The sequence below is a fragment of the Haliotis asinina genome, chromosome 15 (genome assembly GCF_037392515.1).
Source record: "Haliotis asinina isolate JCU_RB_2024 chromosome 15, JCU_Hal_asi_v2, whole genome shotgun sequence".
Lineage (NCBI taxonomy): Eukaryota > Metazoa > Mollusca > Gastropoda > Lepetellida > Haliotidae > Haliotis > Haliotis asinina.
In genome coordinates this window covers 15,928,154-15,950,893 of record NC_090294.1, presented here as the reverse complement: position 1 = coordinate 15,950,893, position 22,740 = coordinate 15,928,154, and the positions used below count along the sequence as shown (strand labels likewise).

The following is a 22,740-nucleotide window of genomic DNA, read 5'->3' as shown; positions in this document are numbered from 1 at the left end:
ACTATTAGTATTTAGTATGTTTTTGTGCACTTTCATTTCAAATACAACCTACATAAAGAAACAATGCCAGTTAAACTGTCGTCAGCTGTAACATATTTAGGATAACACTTTTTTTCTGTAAAGTACAGATTTTGGAACCGTTGTTAGGTTAGATGCTTGATTGACATTTTAAAAGTTGCTATATGCAGAACATAGAGGTTTTTCTGGGTTACATGTGCTTGTTTTACTCTGGACCACAACGTTTCGGGGCTTGTTCTAGCCGCATCATCAGGTATAACTGAACAGTAAGGCTAACTGTTATCTCTGCCCGTGACGTCACAATGCTTATGACGTACATAATACATGGGGAAGTCAATGGTTACAGCTAGCAGGATTAACAGATCAAATACATGTTATTGTGAAAATATAAAATATTGTTCGAGTAACTTAGAAATGTACAGATCCTTTTCATACAAAATTGTTTAGGTATTGGTTTAGAAATGTGTAGAATGTAAAGTATTACTAATAGCAGTGTGTACATGGGAATTATTATGGGAACAGTGACGAGGGTAGAGCATTGTCTTTTATTGGTTTATGTACCAAGCATATATTAGGTTGAGTTGATACTGGATTCCAACGTATGCCCTCATGATCAGACACCTAATCTCCAGACCACAAAGCTAGCGATCTAACCCACTCAGCCCCCACTGTGGCGTATGTTCTGGATGTTAGGAGCCTGCCCTGAGAGTGTACCTTACTGAGTAAGTGTAATCCCAAATATAACATATGTAACAGAGTGCACCTACATTATCAAGAGTAGCCCGGGTTCGTAAACAAACTGACATCAGGTCAACTGACTGTGTGCTGTGTGCACTAGCTTCTCGCGAGTCTACAGGGAACCAGTTCCCACACCTACATATAAACTGTTTACCCTTTACTGAAACTGCCCTCGTTGCATGTTTAGCATTTATTCACCACACTCCTCCAACCCTCACAAATCCAATGGCCTTTGAAATTGGAATACACAGACTGTGACAAAATGCTTCAAAGATTTACATTTTACACATTCTCGGTTGATATGTACCCTAATCCTATCGCTATCAGTATTAATGGTTTAACGTGATCGAAGAAGCTTCAAAAGTTGATGTCTAATTGAGTTATGGGTGAAGGGGTTAATGTCGTGACTGGCAGCTGTATAGGCCAAATCAGAGGCAGGTTGTCCCCAGTGACGTGAGGATGGGGGTGCGTTAACGCTGTGTGTGACAGTCCTGCAGCATCCTGCCAGGCCCCGACTCAGAGGTAAGTAGTTTTTCCATCACTCCCTGCTTCAGCTATCGATCTGTGTATCCTTTCGTGGCCCCGGTAATGACGCTGACCGATAGACGCCTATTACATGCTGGTGAACACTTCCGTGCTTTACTCTGATGACTGACAGTTCACAAATCTGAAACAAGTCCATCAGACTGGTGCGTTTTACTGACGACTTCAATTGAATTGGCCTATAACTCCGACATGCCTCTCCCAAAAGATGCAAGCTAGGGTTTTTGTGACAGCGCTTGAGTGTGTAATTCAATTTCATTTCCTTGGCATTATCGCGCTTTTACGCGTTCATGAACTCTAATACTTTATTAAGAGGTTATAAGGAACTGCATTATTGAGCGAGGACTTACTTTGCTTGTACCTTAAGCTGGTCCTAATGCTGATTCTGTTCAATGTGTATATAGCCATGGGCTGGTTTAATTGTCATTATCATCACTGGCTCTGTCACACTGTATTTCTCGTCATCTTGAAAGTAGTTATCATAACTAAAGGGATTGGGTAGCCCAGTGGTTGAAGCGTTCGCTTATGACGCCGAAGATCCGGGTTCGATTCCCTACATGGATACGATGTGAAGCCCATTTCTTAAGTAGCCAACGGTGATATTGAGGAATTATCCTCAAACTGTCGTGTAACTAACTCACTCACTCTACATGAGATGAAATGGATATTAAGAGAAAAGAGAAGAACACTATCGGATATATTCGAAGACACATGTAAAAGAAGCTCCTCGTAAAGACTCGTGGTCAGGTTTTTAAGCATTCGAATGCCACGTCGCAGAGACGGTCCGACTCCGTTTATGAGTGAATAGTGAATACAAGCGTAATGTAACTATATTGTTAAAACCAGGGTATAACCACTCACTAACTCACTTGATGTGCGCACACGTGAAGATCCGGCGTAGAAATGGTCTTCGGTAACCCATGCTTCTTGTAAGAGACGACAAACGGGACCAGATGGTCAGGCTCTCTGACTTGGATGACACATGTCATCTCATCCCAGTTGCGAAGACCGATGTTCATGCGGCTGATCACTAGATTGCCTGGTCTAGACTCAGTTATTTACAGACCGACGCCATACAGCTGGAATATTGGTGAGTGAGGAATAAAACTACACTCACTCACTCGTGATAATATGAGCCCTCCACATAGCTAGAATACTGCGACCATGAACGTCAAACCAACAAACCGCATGTGTGCTCGCATAAAGGCTTATTTGCATGTTAGAGATAAAACCAGTCCAAATAACCATCCACTAACAGCATCTTTTCACACATACTACCATCTCCCATCGTTTTATGACCCAGATTTATCAATTCTGCTGTAAGTGGAAAAACCTGTTCTGAATTAATGCTAATGTTTATCGCTGACTCAGTATTTCAAACGATCCTATCTAATGCGTATCAGGGGTAATGATACCGTTCGAGGAGGAATATCCGATGTTTCGGACATTTGAAACTAATTCAAGTAAATGTGTTTTTTGATGACACGTACGTATCATTCTATCGGTGAGACCCATTTAATGGTTTCAGATGATAACGAGTATTCGATGGCAACATGGACATGTCAGCATGGTTTGCTAGTAAGTGTATCATGACGCTTCTCGGCGAGGGTAATAGCTAAATTGATAAACTTGTTTCTGTATGTATAGATGAAAGGTACATGTTTAATGTCTATATTCCTCTTAATATCATTATCCGTGTTCTATGTGGTATCGGAAAACAAATGTCATGTATGGCTTTTATCACCTGCCCAGTGTAAAAGTAAAAAGCGTGTATGTTAGAAAAATCGAGACACAAAGCGATATTACATTTAAACATACATCCATTGAATTACGTTGTGGAAATAGACTTTCTCTGATCTAAAGCTGACAAAGCACAAAACCGCCCAGGAACCAGTCTTTATGACAATGCATTTTCAGTACCGCTGTGGATGAGTGAGCAAACTTTTTCATAATCAATAAATCAATGAATGAGGCCGAGTTTCGTTTAGGGGAGATTAAAGTACACGTATTATGGCCAAATAAAGTAACCTTCGTCATAATGATTCTTCTTTTCACATATCTCACAAAGTATGGTTTCGAACACCAACTGTGCACCTTTAATAGTTCTGAGAAGACAGTGACAACAATGTTTTTATTTATTTATTTATTTATTTATTTATTTATTTATTTATTTATTTATTTATTTATTTATTTATTTATTTATTTATTTATTTATTTATTTATTTATCAATGTTAGTCAGTAGATATGTCTGTGTTACACCACGTTGTAATAACCCTTTTTCATACGTCTCACGACCACTCTCAACAGAGGATTTCCTTTTCTGATATCTGCTGTAGGCGTCTGAAAACGACTGTCTTCTGTGGCATATCAGACACGTCGAGTGCACAAATTGCCTAATTCCTGTTCCATACTTTCAACTATATGTCTCTTTCGCGTCCCACGCTGTCTATCTTTGTCATCTTTACATCTGCTGCGGGCACTCCAACTCGCCTGTGACCTTATCCGAGACACTGAAGGCTTAACCTGCTTGACTGTCATATTTGTAGGCAATCGAGGCGTCCTAACTAGCCTCCTCTGTCATCAGTTCATCTGCTGTGGGCGCTCAAACCTGCCTGTTTCCACCAATATTCTGATTAGCAAAGCTATCCTGGTTCCATCAGTGTTAACTCGGGGTTAATGAGACACATTTATAAATAAGACTTATCGATCTATTGATTTATCCGTTGCCCAATACTGGAGAATTCCCGTACCGGACATACAACTGTTTGTTGGAGGATACCACACCCCGGGGATTACAAGCGAATCAATTTCGGATCTGTAGAATGTTGACACAAGCATGTTTACAACTTTGACTGAAGCAGAATAAAACATGGACGGCATGAGGATCTGGTTTGCCTGATGGACAAACAGAACAGACTAGATCCACAATGTCCATCTCTCAAACTAGTATTGCACTGATTTGTACATATACATGTTGTTCGTGTGGTTAGCGTGAATGAAATCTTTGTGAACGAAATAATCACATTTCCTTCCAACAAAGAACGTTTTAACCTATTAATTCCATACTTATATAACAGGTGGTCTGGTCTCTAGAGTTGTCTGGAATTCAGTTAAATATCTGTATTTTCAAATGTTGCCAGTGAGCTCACATTACCATTAAAATAGCCTTTTAGTTTCATAGCAACCACATTTACATCTGCTACTGTTATTTGAACACATTTTAACACAAGATTGTGTGATTGTGTGAGAAATTTAACGCAATGTCATTGATTTAACGCAATACCAGGGTTGTATAATTTACTGTAACAATATCAGTATGTTTAAGGTACCTTAACAAAATACCAGAATGCGTGTGTGCTACCACTCGAGATGAATACAACACTATAATAACAAGAGTAACACCGTCATCAGTTTCCACTACAGTCGCCGCGGCGTCCCCACAGACACCCACATCTTGGCCCATGAATAAAATATCCCAAGTGGACATAAGAGACCCATTCGACTGCTTCCCCAATCTGAACTTGTTTGTCCACGCCATCATCATCACGTCAGAGACAAATCGGTCTCAACTCCGACAGTTCGTGAACGCCAGCTACGCGCTCAGATCTCATCCCCAGCGCTCAGATCGTTTGCCTACATACAGGTATAGCCTGTGTCTCGCCCTTCTGCTGTAGCTAGTCCTCAAGGCGGAGCATCTACACCATACGCTGGCGCTATTGCAGCGGGGATCCCTCAGATGCGGCTGTAGTAATTGCTGCAGCTGACATCCGCGTCGTGGTTTGGGGGGACGCGGGAGTTAGTTATAGTCAGTTGGCAGGAGCAGGGGAGAGGGGACACTGTCCTAAACGACGCCAGAGGAGGGAACTACATCGTTTACGGTTCTTAACACTGTAGGGAGAATGTCGCTGCAGGTAGGTATCTGTGTTCGTATTGTACACTGCTGAGTGATGCTCTCGTTTGATGTTGGGCTAGAGAAGTAATTAATGTAGGCAAGCCATGCATACTTTACATGAGAAGAGAAACGTGCTCGTCCAGTGTATTTAATCACGACTAGTGCTTGGAACTTGACTGCGTGCTATTACGACGGGAAATCGAGACGTTGAATTAACGGTGACGGATCGTGTGTGACGGTTTTACATTCAGCGCGCGTTCAGTATGTCATTAACTCGCGTCGGAATTTCCAAGGAATCTTAGGTTTATGTTCAAACTTCTTCACATTCAAGTAAATTTTGATTAAGTTATATCTCAAAGTTCTATCTAGTCTTGATTACTATCCTTCAAATGGAACCAAGAAATCAGGATTGTGACGTATTTTCTTCAACAATTCTACATAGTTCAGTCACGTTCATAGTATCACTCTGCATAAGGCAGTAAATACAGTCTTCACCATAAAGAGGATGAATCTCAGGTTGACTGCTACTCCACAGAGAAAGGCTCACTTAAACAAACGTTTAAGACCAGACAAAAAAGAGTTTATGTAACCTATTGCTTTGGGTTCGTGAACAGCTTCTAAATGACGCTTTATAGGACCGGTGATTCCATCAGCAAAAGTTCATTTTCTCAAGTAGCGTTGATAGATTGAATTCCAAAATTGAAGAAGCATCGTATACCGAAAACGTTGAGTAATGAAATAGCTTAGAGCGAAGGAATTCCATTACGAAAACAAAACCCGTCTACTTTATCATGCAGGCGGAAGGAAAAAAACGTCGCTGACGTTGTACGCTAGAAGCTGGCTGGGAAACGTTATATGCAAGTTGGTGAAATAACACGGCAATGTAGTTGTCAGTACAAATGGGATTATCGGTATTCGCAAGGCGCGGGTATGCCTAAGGTGAGGTTAACAGTCTCCAAAAGACGAAGGTATGGCTAGGAGACGAGGGCATGCCTACGATGGTGTTAACAGTCTCTTTAAGACAAGAGTATGCCTTCGAGCCGAGGGAAACCTACAATGAGGTTGGCTGCTTTCTTTATACGAGAGTAAGTCTACGATGAAGTCAGCAGTGTCTGTAAGACGAGGGTATGCCTACGGTGAAGTTATCAGTCTCAGTAAGGCGAGGCTATGCCTAGGAGACGAGGGTAAGCCTACGATGAGGTTAGCAGTGTCTGTAAGACGAGGGTATGCCTACGGTGAAGTTATCAGTCCCAGTAAGGCGAGGCTATGCCTAGGAGACGAGGGTAAGCCTACGATGAGGTTAGCAGTATCTGGAAGACGAGGGTATTCCTACGAGACGATAGTAAACCTACAATGAGGTTAGGTGTCTCTTTAAGACGGCATGTCTACACTGAGGTTAGGTGTCTCTTTAAGACGAGGGTATGCCTACGAGGAGGGGGTTAACAGTCTGTGTAAGATGGAATTATGCCTACGAAGAGGTTAGCAGTCTCTGTTAGACGAGGGTATGCCTACGAAGAGGTTAGCAGTCTCTGTTAGACGAGGGTATGCCTACGAAGAGGTTAGCAGTCTCTGTTAGACGAGGGTATGCCTACGAGACTAGGGTAATCTTATGATGAGGTTAGCTGTCTCTACGCAACCAGAATATGCTTACGGTGAGGTTAATAGTTAAGACGAGGGTATGCCTACAATGAGGTTAGATGTCTCTTTAAGACGAGGGTATGCCTACAACGGACGCTGGCTTGACGAGTTTTCTTCTCGTTTTAATATCCTGATGAAAAGATCAATAGACGAACATCAGAGAAGGAGACTCACTGCTTTCACTTTATCCTTCTCGTTTGTTTCAATAATGCTGACTTTGATGGGAGATTGGAAGGGTCGGACAGTGGGCATACTTGTCTCTGTTCCTCACAGTGACTGTCAGTTAAGCCGGGCTCACATTGCAAATATATTGTCCTGTGTGAAAGTGGTCGGTATATATACAGGACGTATTACACTAATTGACGAGCATATGTAGCTACACGACATGAAGGCTTTCAAAAGAAAATCAGTTTATTATGTCGAACTCCGAACAGAAAGATTGTCATGGTGATGGTGTCTGGAAGTTGCCATGCCAATGTAATTTGGACGTGATGCGATAATCACGACAAAGGCTTTCTAGGTTTTCAATAGGATTGCTAGTCTGGAGTTGTTGGCCATAACTTTTCACAGGAAACATACAAGTGTGAGGTTTCATATTTCAAATATTTAAAGGTTTACATTTCAAATATTTACAGGTTTACATTTCAAATATTTACAGGTTTACATTTCCGGTCGAAGTAAACAGTCCATAAAAATTGATGCAGACTTTTTTGGGTTGAAATTATCAAGTAAACACAAAAGATTAGCGAATTCTCTGGTGATATCGGATTTCATGAATGATGAGAAATTAATTGTGTTTTCTTATTTGGAAATCATTAACAAGCACTTCCAAATAGTGTAATTTGTCTTGCAAATTGACCTTTAATTGAAGAGAGCGTAGCAGCTGCTGGAGAAACAATGCAGTATCTGTGGGACATGGCAATTACTGCATTCAGAGTACATGTACCAGATATCATTTGGCTGTTACTGTATTGCATAACAGATACCAGGACAAAGAGAGTACTTAAATGAATTACAATTACTGTATAACATAGGACTTGTGAGTGAGTTTATTTTCGGGCGCTTTTAGTAATATTCCATCAATATCACGGCGCGGGACATTAGAAATGGGTTTCACACATTGCACCCATGTTGGGATTCGAACCCGGGTATTCGGCGTGACGAGCGAACGCTTTAAAAAGTAGACAAGGTATGAACAAAGTAGGTAAGCGACAATAGTAGTTGGCAGCAAAAGGCGTTGTTATTCGACATAGGAATTGCTTGAGCGCAAACTTGCTATAATTTAGAGAGTGAGTTTAGTTTTACGCCACAGCCAACAGCTATATGGCGGATGTCTGTAAATAATCACGTCGGGACCAGACAATCCAGTGAGTAATAGCACGAGCATGATCTAAGCAACTGGCGTGTCATACAAGTCAGCGAGTCTGACCACCCGATCTCGTGAGTCGTTTCGTACGACAGGCATAGGTTACTGAAGATCAATTTCTACCCGGATCTTCACGGGTGTATCTTATAGAAATTACACGAGATGATATCAATTACAGTAGGAAAAGTGCTTCAAATAATTGTAAATAAATTAATAACTGTGAGGTATTTGTCACAACTGTTACAAGCTCGGCAAGTACTTTTAGCAATTACTTCAGAGTGTTTATGTGAGAACATAAGTTTCTTTTCAGCAAAACAAACAAATACAGATCACGGTAGTTTTTCTACAACACTGCAATTACGTGAAACGTAGCAGTTACATAACACAGTAACAGAAGTAACATAGTAATTATGTGAGAGCATAATACGTCCTGTTTAACAAAGCGTATTACTTAGAAAACAGTAGTCACTGTATACTAATGCCGTCGCTGTATGGCATTGCTTTGCTGGCGAGCTGACCCATTACACTACGCAGACTATAAGAAGCGGCAGTTTGAACATCTGTCGGTGATTCTTTATAGGTATGTCTTATATTCTAGGCTGGCATGGTTCTTACACTGCATCCATGTTTATGTTAAATAGTAGGGTAAGAAAAGCTATGAACACCATTATTACTGCAACCCCCCACCGCTCTCCCCGAGTCTCTAGCGGCGTTCAAAGACGATACTTCTCTCCCCACTAAAGTCTAACTAAGTCCCAGTTTTCGGAGCATCTGTTTACTTCAAAGATACGATATTAACTTTATTTGTCACTATGGTATCACTAGTAAATATTTACGTAGAACTTGTTTGTTGTTTGTGTTGGATTCATCTGTAATGTACAATGCAACAACTGATAGGAAAACTATGTTTTCTGTATACGCTTAGGAAATCAATGACAACTATATAAGGAAAATATGTGCTTGTATATTCAAACTTCTTAATGTTAGTAAGCATTGCCAGATTTACATGTAATACAATACTGGCCATTATTACGATGCTGTTGTCAAGCAATCGGTCACATTCAGTAGGGAATATAAAACAGTATCGATAACAGCTTCATGTGCATGACATTAAGCGACGGAAGATGTAGATTTTTAAAAAGTTTTGCAACTGAAGAGGCGACAACCATAAGAGGTATACAATGAAAAGGCTTGATAAGGATACAGAAATAGACTAGAATGTCAATCAGTTCAATCAGGCCAGTCAGTCTCTTCTGGATAGATATACAAATTCTTAATAGACTTTTAAAGGTGTACAATAACATCTGGTATTTCCAGTGTGAAATTCATATATTTCTTACAACTATATTGTCTCCTTCACTCCAGACAGAATTGATTTCTGAAGACAGTGAACAGTGACAGTGAACAGTGCTGTCTTCTTAACTGACGCTCTGTGTTTAATCGTTCCTCGGCTCCAGTACAAGCTTTAGCATAATTATACTGTTTCCAGAAGAGGCGATGGGTAGCCTGGTGGTTACAGCGTTCGCTAGCCCGTCAAGCAGAAGACTCGGGTTCGATTCCCCTCTTGGGTACAATGTGTGAATCTTATTTCTAGTGTTCCTCGTGATATTGCTAGAATATTGCTGGAATATTGCTAGAACTAAACTCACTTGTTCACTAACATTTCCTGAAATCTGAAATTATCTTTGAAATTATTCATACTTTAATACCTTCCAATGTACATGCAAATACGTGATGACATTATCCCAAAGACTCCGTTAGCTGGCACGACTATAGAAAATAGGACATGGCTTGCAGACAGCAGGGCACCGGACTTACTGGACGTTCTGTCGTCAGAAAACTGCTGAAGAGCAGCTATGTTCTACGACACTTCATGTTAAATGACATTGAGACTGCGTAATGAGACACTGTTAAATTCAATATATAAAGACACGACGTGTTTTAATTACTTCAAAGATGTGTCGTATTGTCAATTGTCTGGCGTCTAATCGTGTTGAGGCGTCTTCAAGCCTACAGTCATCCAGGTAAATGACTCAAAGGTTATCCGTCTCTCTGGACCACCGTGTCAAGGCCGGTCGCAACCTTCCACCATTAGTTCAGAACGATGGTTTTTGTCGTCACAGATGTATTGATTGAGAGATGAGTGGAGCCCTTACTTTACCACCATTTTATCGAGGGCGAAAATTAAGCACTGGGAAACAGCGCGCTTGGTCCGCCTATTACTGTGTGGTAACTACCCTGCTGGATGCTAATAGGCCGGGTAAAACCAGGGGTCATTAACTACTTAGGGAATGGAATACTTTGGAGTGTCCCTGGAAATAGATTGCTGGTATAAGGGGGGAGAATGATCGAATGGTTTCGTCGTGATGGGCTGCCATTTAGGCCTGGCAGATGCTGATACTGATGGCAATATAATCACCACTCGTCACATCATCACCTGCGGAGGGCAGAGGGGAGGTCGTTGCAGAGGACGAGGGGTTGGGTAATCTGGTCTCTGGCATGCAAATAAACGCTGGTTCTGTGGATGAGGAGAGCTATGAGGGATAAATGAACCTTTTTTATTGGCGAAGAGGAATCTTCTTGTATGGGTCAGAATATGGCGTATCTGTAGGAAGCAGGATCAGAGTTTTCAAAATGATTGGGGGTTCCGGGTCGGGGATACAGGCTTAAACGTGAGTGCTTTAAGCTTTCTAGTTTTAGAAAGTGGAAACTGAACTAAACCTAAACAGAGAGTGATGTCAGATATTTATGAGAATTATTACTCCTCAATGTCCAGTTTCTAACCATTGGCATCACGGGTACATTGATACTTATTATGAATGTTAATTTTATATTTATAGCTCAGAAATGTACAGCGTGTTCAGCTTCATCTGATCAAGTGAATACTAATGCATGGCGTGACCTTGTCACAACTAGTTAGGTATATTATTGTGAAGGGATGCGCCTTTTTCAGTTGATTGTCACCGTGTCCGAACAGCCGAGACATTCAACATTCCGCCGTTTAACATTCTCTGCTCCCGTAATTACTGAAACTAACTCGACCCGCCGTTTGTACCTTTTGACCTCCAGGTCATGCATATGTAAAGTAGCTCAGGTCAAGCTGAACAAGCTGTGGTACTTAGAAGTTCAGTCTTGATGACGTATACAAGTCATACCAAAGAGGGTATATCGATCACTATTTTTGTCAAATCACAAAGCATTTACTGTTGTAAAATGATGCAACTGGCTGTTACCAGCCCCCCAAACCAACATAGAACGAATATAAGAAGTGAGGGTAGAGTCTGTCTTCAGGACCCGATTCTTGTCGTAAGAGGCGACTAACTCCATTTTGGGTGCTCAAGCTCGTTGACTTGGTTGATGCATGCCATCGATTACCAGTTGCAGAGATCACTGCGAATGATTTCAATCACTAGATTGTCCAGACTCTATATCATACAGACCGCCGTCATAGAGATGGAACATTACTGACCGTGGAGGTAAGCGACATACAAACAAACATTCACATTGGGATATCCTAGTTCAAGTCTATTTTGATAAAAACAAGGTGAGTGAGATCAGTTTTACGCCGCTTTAAGCAATATTCCAGCAATATCACGACAGGCGACACCAGAAATGGGCTTTACACATTGTACCCATGTAGGAAATCGAACCCAGGTATTCAAGATGAAACGGACCATCATGACTGTGAGCTACTCAGAACAGCAGTAAGCCTTCCCTCTCCATGCACCTGGCGTAGTTCAGATGCAATATTATCCCAAATAAAGGTCAATTTCGACACATTTGACTGCAGGGCATCCGCTTAACTCCACTAACAATGAAAAGACTGCAGTAACATACAGCTTCCAGGGGAAACACCAGTGTGAATTGTACTATATCTCACGTTGTGGTGTAGCACTGACAATTGTCTAATTAAGAGATGAATTGTTGACCAACAATTGTCATTCAACAACAGACTTATAGATAAAGAATATGCAGTAATGCATACGACGGAAAATAACACTTGCGCGGGGCTTTCAGTGTCCAGTTTATGATTCCAAGTTTCACTTGCACTGAGCAGCTCGTCACTCCCGATCCGGGTTTTAATCAGTGACACGCCAAATGGACGATTACTTGGTGTTGAGAGAAGGAATCACAACTAAACACTACTGTGTCGAAGCTGGGTACCTTCTAAATACTTCGAAGTGTCCTTGGCTCGATACAACAGGAAATGGCGATTCCGAATAAAGTTCCTGACAGATTTAGGTTCGACATAATGCATCTCAATACCATGATGTTAGTTCACACTGAATATGTGGACGAGATAATACGAAGTAACAGTAGAACATTTTCTCTATAAATCACAACAGTATGAATCCTGGCATTAGCAGGCTGGGTAGATTCGAAAAGCGAGGCTATATCTTAGCTTTTGAAGTACGTCATCCAAACTCACTGCATTGAGAGTGTGGTCATGATGTAGAATTATGCATGAGTTCACGTTAATGAAAACCGTTGATTCGATCACTATCCAGAAAAAGTTACAGGCGATTAAATAAAATCAATATCCCGAGACATTTAAATAGATCACGTCATGTCGAATAAAAGAAAGTAACAATGATATTCCAAGAAAGTTCTTCTTTACTTACAGGAAAGTGTCTGTGTCACTCTACACAGATGCAAAATGGAAAATTACTTTTTCAGTTTAGAAAAATCAGTAAATGTGCTATCGTGTAACAGGATTTTCTGGTCCATCAATCTGGTACGGCTTGACTGCGTTTAGTTTTACGCCGCTTATAGCGATATTCCAGTTTTATCACTACGAAGGGCACCACAAATGGGCGTCACACATTGGACCCATGCGGGTAATCGAACCCAGACTTAGGCGTGACGAGCGAACGCTTTAAGAACTAGGCTACACAACGATACGAGAACACGTGCCTTGACTGTGCTTCCTGTGTAAGTCCAGTTGTATTCCAGCGATCCAGCGTTGTATATAAAACACGCTGGAGGTTTTTGCATGAATGTTTAACGTTTTCTCTCTCTTTCTTTTGTCTTCTCGTCCATCCTCTCTCTTGCTTTTCTTTGTCCTTCACCCAAATCCTGACTCTTCGTCAGTTATATGAGGTAGTATTTTCTTTCCTCGCCAGTGTCCCTTTCAACTTGTCCTCCTCATCTTTGCTCATAGCTACTCCTCAACTTCACCTACGTTTTCTCCTCTCATCTCATCCATCTGTACGCCTTCTTTCCTCTTTTTCTCCACCACATCTGCTTTGTCTTCTGACCCTTATCGTCTCTTTCTCTTTCCTCCCTTTATCATCCCCTCTTTTGTCCTCCTTCAGCTCACTCCACTGACTCCATTTTCTTCCTCCTGAACTTCTTTATCTCATTCCACATTTCGTCTTTTCTCTTCCTTCTTTCCCTTCTCTCCTTTTTCCTCCTTTCCTATTTCTCTTCTTCTTCTTCCTCTCTTTTGTCATCTGTAATCGCTCAATAATTCCTTCAATCGCTAGTCCCCCTAGTGAAGTTCTTCTCAAAGACGACTTTTTGATAAACCCTGCGTTCAATCTTCCAAATAATCACCGTTATTACCATCAAATGGAAATCGTTTAAAGATCTCGAATTACAGACCACGTCAAAACAAGGACTTCCCACGGCACATCTTAGTCCTTCCCAGTAGCCGGGGTCTTTAAAACTTCATATTGAACAAAGAAGACACAACAGTGTCCACAGATCAGACCAAAATCAGTATCGGAACAGAAGAAATCATCTGGAAAAACGCCTTTAATGTTATCTTTGTTTCCAGGCAAATTGTCGTTACAATTACCTTGTTTCCCTTCAAATGTAAACCGCTTTTGGCTGGTGTAATTGCAGCGAGAGAAATATCCGGCCTCGATGCGACTCATGGACTCTGAGTAGCCAGAACAGCCAGAGGGTATCTGACACTGATTAGCGAAGAGAAAGACTTGTAATGTAATGGAACGTTTCTGTCTCGCGTGATTTCTAAATGGCATGCGCGTGCCTCCTGTGGTTTGGGGAGCTTCCATTGTGTGTGTCTTACTTGATTGGTGGCGTTTACAATGTCTTGAAATTCAGGATGTGTGTGTTCTTCGCTGTGATCTCACGATTGGTTTTGGCGCTCCTTGATGTCAGGATATCATATGGAACTACCATGTATTTGCCTTGAGATATCAGAGACGTTCAAACGTGTCTCATGCTGTACAGGATGTCATTGTGTTGACGTCCGGGTTTACTGGAATCTATAAATTGGTGAATGTATGTTTTCCTTTGATTAATTTAAGGCTTTTTCTGCATGTTTCTTGGCGACTGTGTTTTGAGTGAGTGAGTATGATCTTACGCCGCTTTCATCAATATTCCAGCAATATCACGACGGGGAACACCAGAAATGGGCTTCACACATTGTACCCATGTGTGGGGAATCGAACCTGGGTCTTCGGCATAACCACAAGGCTACCCCACCGCCAGACTGTGTTTTGAGGATTACACATGCCGCAGTGTGACATGATTCGTGTCAAATACTGTAAGGTTATACCTAATGTAATGCGTTATTGCTTCAACACCTGGTACAGAAACTGATGATGCTGACTGCCAGTTTCCTATACACATATTCCTTGGTGCATTATATGCGTAGTTATTTAAAAGAACTGACTGCCAGTTTCGGCAAAAGTTCTTGTTGTACCTTTACCATTATGCTGTAGCCAGGGTAACAGTTCAATATCTATCATCATATTCTGAAGTATTGTTTTATATCATATATTTTATCACATTTTATAACCTGACAGTGTGAGAAGATGTATTTATTTAAAAGAACTGATTGGGTACAATTTATTCCAACTTACTGAAATCCTCTCCTATTTAGGGGGCTCACTTGCAAATGTCTAGATATATATGTATGGTGATAGAAAGATATATACAAAAGGAGAATACGAAATTTAAATTAAAGTGATACACTGAATACAGGGATTATTTACATCCTAAACACTATATTCAATTACTGAACCTGGAGTTCAATATGTACTTTTTAATCTTTTTTGGAAAAATAATATGAATGTAGTGTCAGCGAGTACTGCACTGCCATACAATAGTACCTCTAGATTTGTTGGTGCACAATGAAGTCTGCATTCCCCTCCCTTCCCACAAACATACGCATACACCTTTTCTCAATTGAGTGCACCCTCCTTTCTCATCAAGCTATAACACCCCCACCCCAACACACACATATATACACCACACACACACACACACACACACACACACACACCACCACCACCACCACCACCACCACACCACATCCGCTCTAATGCAACAAGATATATGTGTATAGGACAGTTAGAATTAAAAGTAGCATGTACTACATGGTCAATACAAGTGATTCGGTTAGCCTAGTGGTTAGAGCGTTCGCTTCTCACGCCGAAGACCCGGGTTCGATTCCCCATTTCTGGTGTCACTAGTCCTGATATTGCTGGAATATTGCTAAAGCGGTGTGTAACTAAACTCACGCTCTCTTAGCATCTCGGCTCGTTCACTCAGTCCACACAGTGCAGCCATACAACATTTAGCAAAGCCTTTATCTATGTTCGCTATGGCATCATTTCCTCTCTCCTGGTTATCTATCATCTTCCAGGAAATATTTAATATTCAACTTGGTATTGTATGATCATAAAAAGTAATATATTCATGGTGTGCATCCACTTCATTGATTCTCGATACGTGTTCATAGGAACGGTGTAATGGCTTGTGATCGACTGTCTGAAGAAGCGAGCGGAGATTTATGACGTTTTGCATAATTCCTAATTTGTAAAATACCACGTAGATCAATAGTTATGTCGTCGTTGCCACGGATTAATGGCTCTGTACTGTTGTGCTCGGAAGCAGTGCGCGACTATCTCACTGTGCATGTCCAGAAATGGATAATATTACATTATAGCTCACACAATCGATCTACAAGTTAAGGAAATCTTCCATTTTATTGTTTTTCCCCTTTGTGACGTGACGCACTTGCAGTCATAAATCAACCCATTAAAAGAGAGTGTATAAGTGAATTAATACCAGTGTCCGTTTTGTAACTAAATTTTATCGATATCATTTCAGGAACATCAGTAACCATGGCAACAGATCCTAACTCACACCTGGTGCGGACATGGTTGTCCCGGAACAACAACTCTACCGAAGTTCTAAGAGCGTCTACACGGGATCTCCTGCGTCCTTTTGCCTCTTTCTTCATCCTCGTCGGTGTTGTCGGCATCGTCAGCAACATCACACTGGTTGTCATCGTCGTGCGCCGTCGTCTGTATCAACAACCTGTGTTTCAGTTGGTGGCGAATCTCGCCGTAGTGGAAGTCGTGCGCTGTATGATTGTTCTACCTTTAATATTAACTACAGTCTTTGTTAAGGACTGGAGGCTCGGTAGTCTGCTGTGCTTTGTATGGCCGGTGCTACTTCCCTGTACCATTCACGTGACTGTCTTTGGCCTTCTTGCACTGTTCGTGTTCCGCTATTTAAAAATAGTTCACAACGCTAAAAGCCCCATTCCTGCGTGGACATGCAACGTGACGTCATGGCTGTTGGCGATAGCAATCCTAACACCACACGCAGCTTTTAAAAGATACATAGACCTACATCCGGTGCTGGGGTCTGCTTTCAAAGGAGTCGGAATATGTGTGCTTCGTCCAGGTGCTGAAGAGAAAAACAAAGAATATGTTTTAAGTATTTTCTTTGTGTTTTATGTGGCTCTGTTCATTGCAATAATGGTGCTAGCTGTTTTAGTCCATGTGAGGATAAAGTCACGTGAACGTGAATTTCCTCCGGAAACTAATTCTTTTTCTATGGAAATGAACATCCGGGTCAGTGAAAAGGAGGACGATGAAGAGGACAATCTCAAATACCCGAATTCTGCTATGTTGGATTGCGAGGATCTCAAGGCTTCGAATGCCTTGATGTTAGAAAAACAGCAAGATGATTGTTGCAAACAAGCACTCGAACCGCTGCCTCAAGCTGAACCACCTGTAACCAGCAAGAAAACATTGCTGAAGGACGACACGAAAATGCAAAAGTTCCTCGGATATATCACGGTTGTGTTTGCTTTACTGTGGCTGCCATTTTATATTCATTATCAGATCGAGGCTCTTGCCGGAAATGAAGAGCCCGGAAATTACTTGTTGTATCTGTCATTGCTTCTGATTGGCTACCTGGGATCGTGGTCCCTACCAATCATGTTTTCATTGTGGCAGGTTTCCAAGGCAACAAAATACAAAATAAAACATTCTTTGAGTCCACTGAATTGGGTCACAAGAGTAGAGAAATAACGAACTCATCGAATAATAAATACGAACTTAACTCGTTGCCCGACTCGTGCAATATGAACTCGACATTTATCAATGGCTAATGGAAAAGTGCACAAGACTAGAACTGTGTTCAGTTTAAGTGTCGCCAAGCCTGTTGGACAATTACATTCCCATTGCCGGATTCCAAATGTTTCACCAACAATGAGTCAATAGACACCGATACAAACATAATTATTGCAGAGTATTTGACAAAGACAACTGGAATATGAAAAGATATAAAGTAATATTTTTTATGTATGTATTTTGCAAATGTCAGATTGGGGTTCCAAGCTATGTGAATTGACTAGCGACATCAGATCGACATATTGTCTTGATATATTTATGAACATAATTATAGGTTCTGCTTTCTTAACACCAGAGTTGATATATTTGACGTGAATAAGGTATGACGTCGATGTCATTATAAAGCATGTGAAGGTCAACTCAGTATACTTGAGTTTGTTCTGGGTGTGAAGGTGGAGGTGGGGTAGCCAAATTGTTAAAGCGTCCACTCGTCACGCTGACAATCAGGGTTTGATTCCCCATGGGTACAATTTATGAAGCCCGTTCCTGGTGTCCTTGCCACAGTATTGATGGACTATTGCTGAAGCGGCGTAAACCTATACACACTCACTCTGGATTACATATTTAGCCGCCTTTGTGTCTTTTCCTTCAATCTTTAACAGCATTCAAGCAATATCAAGGCAAGGAACACCAGAACATTTTAAAAGTACACCAATGACGAACGCTTTAGCCACCTGGATAACCCAGCCGTCCCTATGATTTTAGACAGTAGAGTGATTGTTATTATTAAACATAGCCTGCGGCAAAATCAGCCAATGGTAAGATACTGGTAGTGATACGAATTTACTCCACTTAAAGTCACGTGTTGGCAATATCAAGCCCGGGGCCATCAGAAATGGGCTACATGCGCTTTGTGTCTCATTAGCAGCACGTGAGTGTCTACGAGGTACTCAATATGAATGTGAAAATAAGTAGTCGGAGACATTCAACACATCTCGTTAATTTCCGTAAAGGATGAGTGCTCACTAATGACATCGTGGACATGAAATGTCCGTCTAGCCCGGGGACATTAGAAAGGCTTCATAAGTATACTTTTGAGGGGAACTGAACCTTAGTCTTAGGCGTGACAAGCGAACACTTTAAACACGCCACTACCCTAAACACCATGATTTGATGACGTCATTTGATAAAAGTGTTATTTATTTAACGACGTCAGAGTTTACTGAAACCAGAAAACACTGGTTTGAAATCCTAACATATCTATTCAAACTGAATGGAATGTATATTTTATTGGAGCACTCTAATTGCTTGTCGTAAGTGACAACACAAATAGGAACGGCTGTCCAAGCTCGCTGACTGGGTTGATATATGTATGTCATCGTATCCCCGTAGAACGAGACTATGACACTAATTAGACGGAACTGGTTGTTTTCAGACCATTATCATATAGCTGGAATATTACTGAGTGAGTGCGACGTTAAAAAGCAATCATTGTCGTGCCTGCCATTAGTAGTCGTTGAGACAGGAAACCATACTGGATAGAGGTGTTTTTGGAACCGTGTCATTTGGTTGAGTTGCTTATACCATCAGGATGTTCCAGAGTTGATGAAAATTCACTGTACAGAGATAAGAAGAAGATAACTAACCTAACACAGTGGCATCCAACTATAACCCGTGAAGATCCGGTTTAGAATTGATCTTCAATAACCCTTGCATGAAGAGGCGACTAAGGGGATCGGGTGGACAGGCTCACCGACTTGGCTGACACATGTCATCGTATCCTAAATTTGTAGATCGATGTACCAGCTGTTGATCACTGGATTGTCTAGTCCAGATTCGATTCTTTAAATATCGCCGCCATATAGCTGAAATATTGCGGAGTGTGACGTAACTAAACTCACTCACTCACTCACTCACTCACTCATAACGAAGCAATAAACGAAGAAGCAAATTTAGTCTCGACCAGACAATCCAGTGATAAGTATTATTAGCAATAACCCAAACCTTCGTTCTTGAAGGACACTTCAAAAGGGTCGAATCTGACCACCTAAACTTTGGCAGCTTGGCAATCATACTGACGTGCAAAAGAAACTACACACAAGGTATTTTGGATTCAATCACAAAAAGCCACAAAGCATTTTAATTATCACATAAAGACACAGCCATTTAGTACACATTGTCAAAATATCACATGTATCCTTCACAGGGCTGTGAGTGGAGTATGATGTTTTTGTTGCTATGCGCACACAGTATGAATCAGACCTGTTACAGCTACACGTCAAAATGCCGAGAATATCACCAGCAACAGAAGGACGTGCCTTTGAGTGTCGAAGAATGGGCTTCTAACAGCCACTGCACCAGAACGTTCGGCCGAACAAGGTAAGCTATCATCAGACTAATGAGACACATGAACTAAAGTGGTTAGACATCTGACAGTCCCCGTAGTTGTTGACCGAGAATGACCACGTACATAATTTACATCGCTGCAACCAGATGCCAACAGATGTCATCAACATGACTGACATTTTGTCTCTTAGACTAGACTATCAGTATCTGCTAGTTTGGTTACCATCTCTGTGCCTAGCTGCACACAGCGTGGGATGATGAAGGTTCTCCGTAACTTCGAAAGGATTAAAGAATAGAAAAGGAATCGGTTAAAATTGTGTGACGGAGGTACTGGATTGCCAGTTGGACTTTAAGAAATAGTGAAGCTTTAGCTCTTAAGTGCCTCAGTGATGTAATGAAGAGTCAGTTCAGTATGAAAAAATAATGAGAGAAATGTGAAAGCCAGAACTTAATGGTACTTTGTAATATCGTATAACGGGAGAAAGAAGCAGCGATCCGAGTTATCTCGGTTCTCCTCATTTCGGTCAGTGCAAGTATTTTGTAGGTAGGATGTGCAGTCTCCTCCGGTGACTTTGCTAGTATAGTACAAGCTATTATGTTATTAAATGCTAATAATTATCTATCAAGGGAAAGGTCTCTATTCATGAAGGAACTTTTGATGTTCGTCTTACCGAAATATCACATTCTTCTGGTAACGTCAATCTATTTTTTATTTATTTATTTATTTATTTATTTATTTATTTATTTATTTATTTATTTATTTATTTATTTATTTATTTATTTATTTATTTATTGACATTTTCACTTTCAAGTTACTACAAAGTTGTATTCACATATGACGATGTACATACATAGAATAGTATGAGCGATGTGAACATATTACATAATAACTGTCGTGGACACATTATTTTGAGTAGGTCAAACCGCATGTGTGCTAACTTAAAATGAGTACCACATTTAAGTGCGCGGCCATTTCCTAGTAAAACAACTAAACTTATCATTTTTCATTGCAGTAAACATTTCGATATAGCATATGTCCTCAAGTGACTTGAGAAATCCTACTGATTAAGGCTTGAAGTATGGATTAATCTTTCGGTAAGGAGTAAAATGTGATGTACTACTTGTTTATTTGAGGGCAGTCTAAACATGATAATTAATTTAGATCGTGTCATATTGGTTTGGAGGTTATCATTAAGGAATTCTTCAACCTTAAGCCAAAAAACAAACTGACAACCAAGGAAGACATGTCATATCTCTTCTGAGGCAGTTCTGCAAAATGTACATGCATCCTCATCACCTAACTTCATTTTCAATAGTTCTTTTTAGCATAAAATATTTTCTATATAATTCTGTATTGAAAGTCCACGTCACGTAATTAATGCGAAAAGAAACTGTCTTGTTAGAAACCATTCATAACTGCAACCTTATACAATCAAGTAAAGCATACTTGTTTCTTAAATTCGTTTTCGGCATGTCAGACATAGTCCTCAATAAGGTCGTCATGTATTCAATATATTTCTTTACAAATCTATTTCAGGCCATTAGAGTTATTTCTTGTTCTTCGGAATAGCCAACGTGTCTAATTAGTAGCACGTCCGTTTGTACGAGATACTATATGTGAATGTCAACATGACCAGTCGAAAACATTCAACACACCTCGTTAATTTCCGTACCTAAAGGATGACTGGACACGAATGACACCATGGACAATAGAGTAGAATAAGGCCGAAACTACATTCACCTGTAGAGGTTATATCAGTGTTTTCTACCAGAAAATTAAAACAAACATTGAGATATTCGTGCAATATTTTCTTCTTTAAACACATAAACCGAGGCATCTGTAATCAGTTCATCATGACCGACAGTGCTGAAAATATACACCAGTTTCAAGTGTTATATCTTAACTTAACTGCTTGGTGTTCGTAGAACTACTCTCTGCACATGAGCAGTGTCTCGAATGAAAACACAGATTAGTTACAAGTTGTACAAACTGTCCAGACATATGACTCACAATTTATCGGCGATACAGGAGACTGTATGATCTTTTCGCTATCTCGATGCAATGTCACGTTGTAAGGATGAGACAATTACAAACGCTACATTGACAAATGATGTCTGAAACTGATACTGCCGTTGTTCTCGTCACTGAGGATGTCGTGGATACAGATCCAAATTCACGAATGTTTGCACAATTTGTCAATCACGTAATTTAATGCTGTCAAGCTGGTGGTTATTGACATCATGTTATTCTTACAACGGAAAATCTGTTAGTTTAGGAATATCTGGTTATAACTTAACCCCTTAACTGTTATGTGTTTTTTGTAATATTTTTAACACTTGCCATAACATATCTTCGAAAGGTAATATATTGAAAGAAACATGCCTTTTCTTGCCTCGAGTTCCACATTTGATCCTAACCGTCTTTACGTTATGATCTTTTAACATGCGTTTTTTTAACACCTGTTCGGAAACGTTCAAAGCCCAAAAGCCATGGTTACATATGGAACATCTGACAAGTCATCTCACATATGAAGAAACAAATAACATATTCATTTTAAACGGTCGTTAACATTGCTGAGATCTTTTCTGTTTAGCTTCGGATTGGTCTCTGGAGGCCCCTCCAAAAATTAGGTTTAAAATAAAAACAAATAATTTATAGAAAATCAATGTCATCCTTCATCAGGAGATTCAGGTTTTTGTGTTAGCAATGAGTCGAGAAAAATGCGAGATAGCGAGTTTGGTTGGGCATTTTCTCAGTTTTGTAACTGCGTGTCAGATAAATATGCCATAAAGATATGGTGTCAGTACTCACAGATACTTGACGTGAGGACTGATAGGTACAAAGTGTCATGAAGAC

The 22,740-nt window shown here is 40.5% G+C and overlaps 1 protein-coding gene across 2 annotated transcripts; it reads left to right on the top strand.

Annotated features, from left to right (window-relative positions):
• The first annotated feature begins 1,222 nt into the window (after window positions 1–1,222).
• LOC137265792 (neuropeptide Y receptor type 5-like) lies at window positions 1,223–17,886 on the top strand. 2 transcript variants are annotated; one of them, XM_067801250.1, is made up of 2 exons: window positions 1,223–1,278; window positions 16,282–17,886. In XM_067801250.1, exon 2 carries the CDS (start codon window positions 16,296–16,298, stop codon window positions 17,493–17,495), a length of 1,200 nt encoding a protein of 399 aa, XP_067657351.1. In that variant the 5' UTR covers window positions 1,223–1,278; window positions 16,282–16,295; the 3' UTR covers window positions 17,496–17,886. The 2 variants fall into 2 exon arrangements, with proteins under 2 accessions (XP_067657351.1, XP_067657350.1); XM_067801249.1 differs by lacking the exon at window positions 1,223–1,278 and adding an exon at window positions 5,095–5,211.
• Window positions 17,887–22,740: the final 4,854 nt, after the last annotated feature.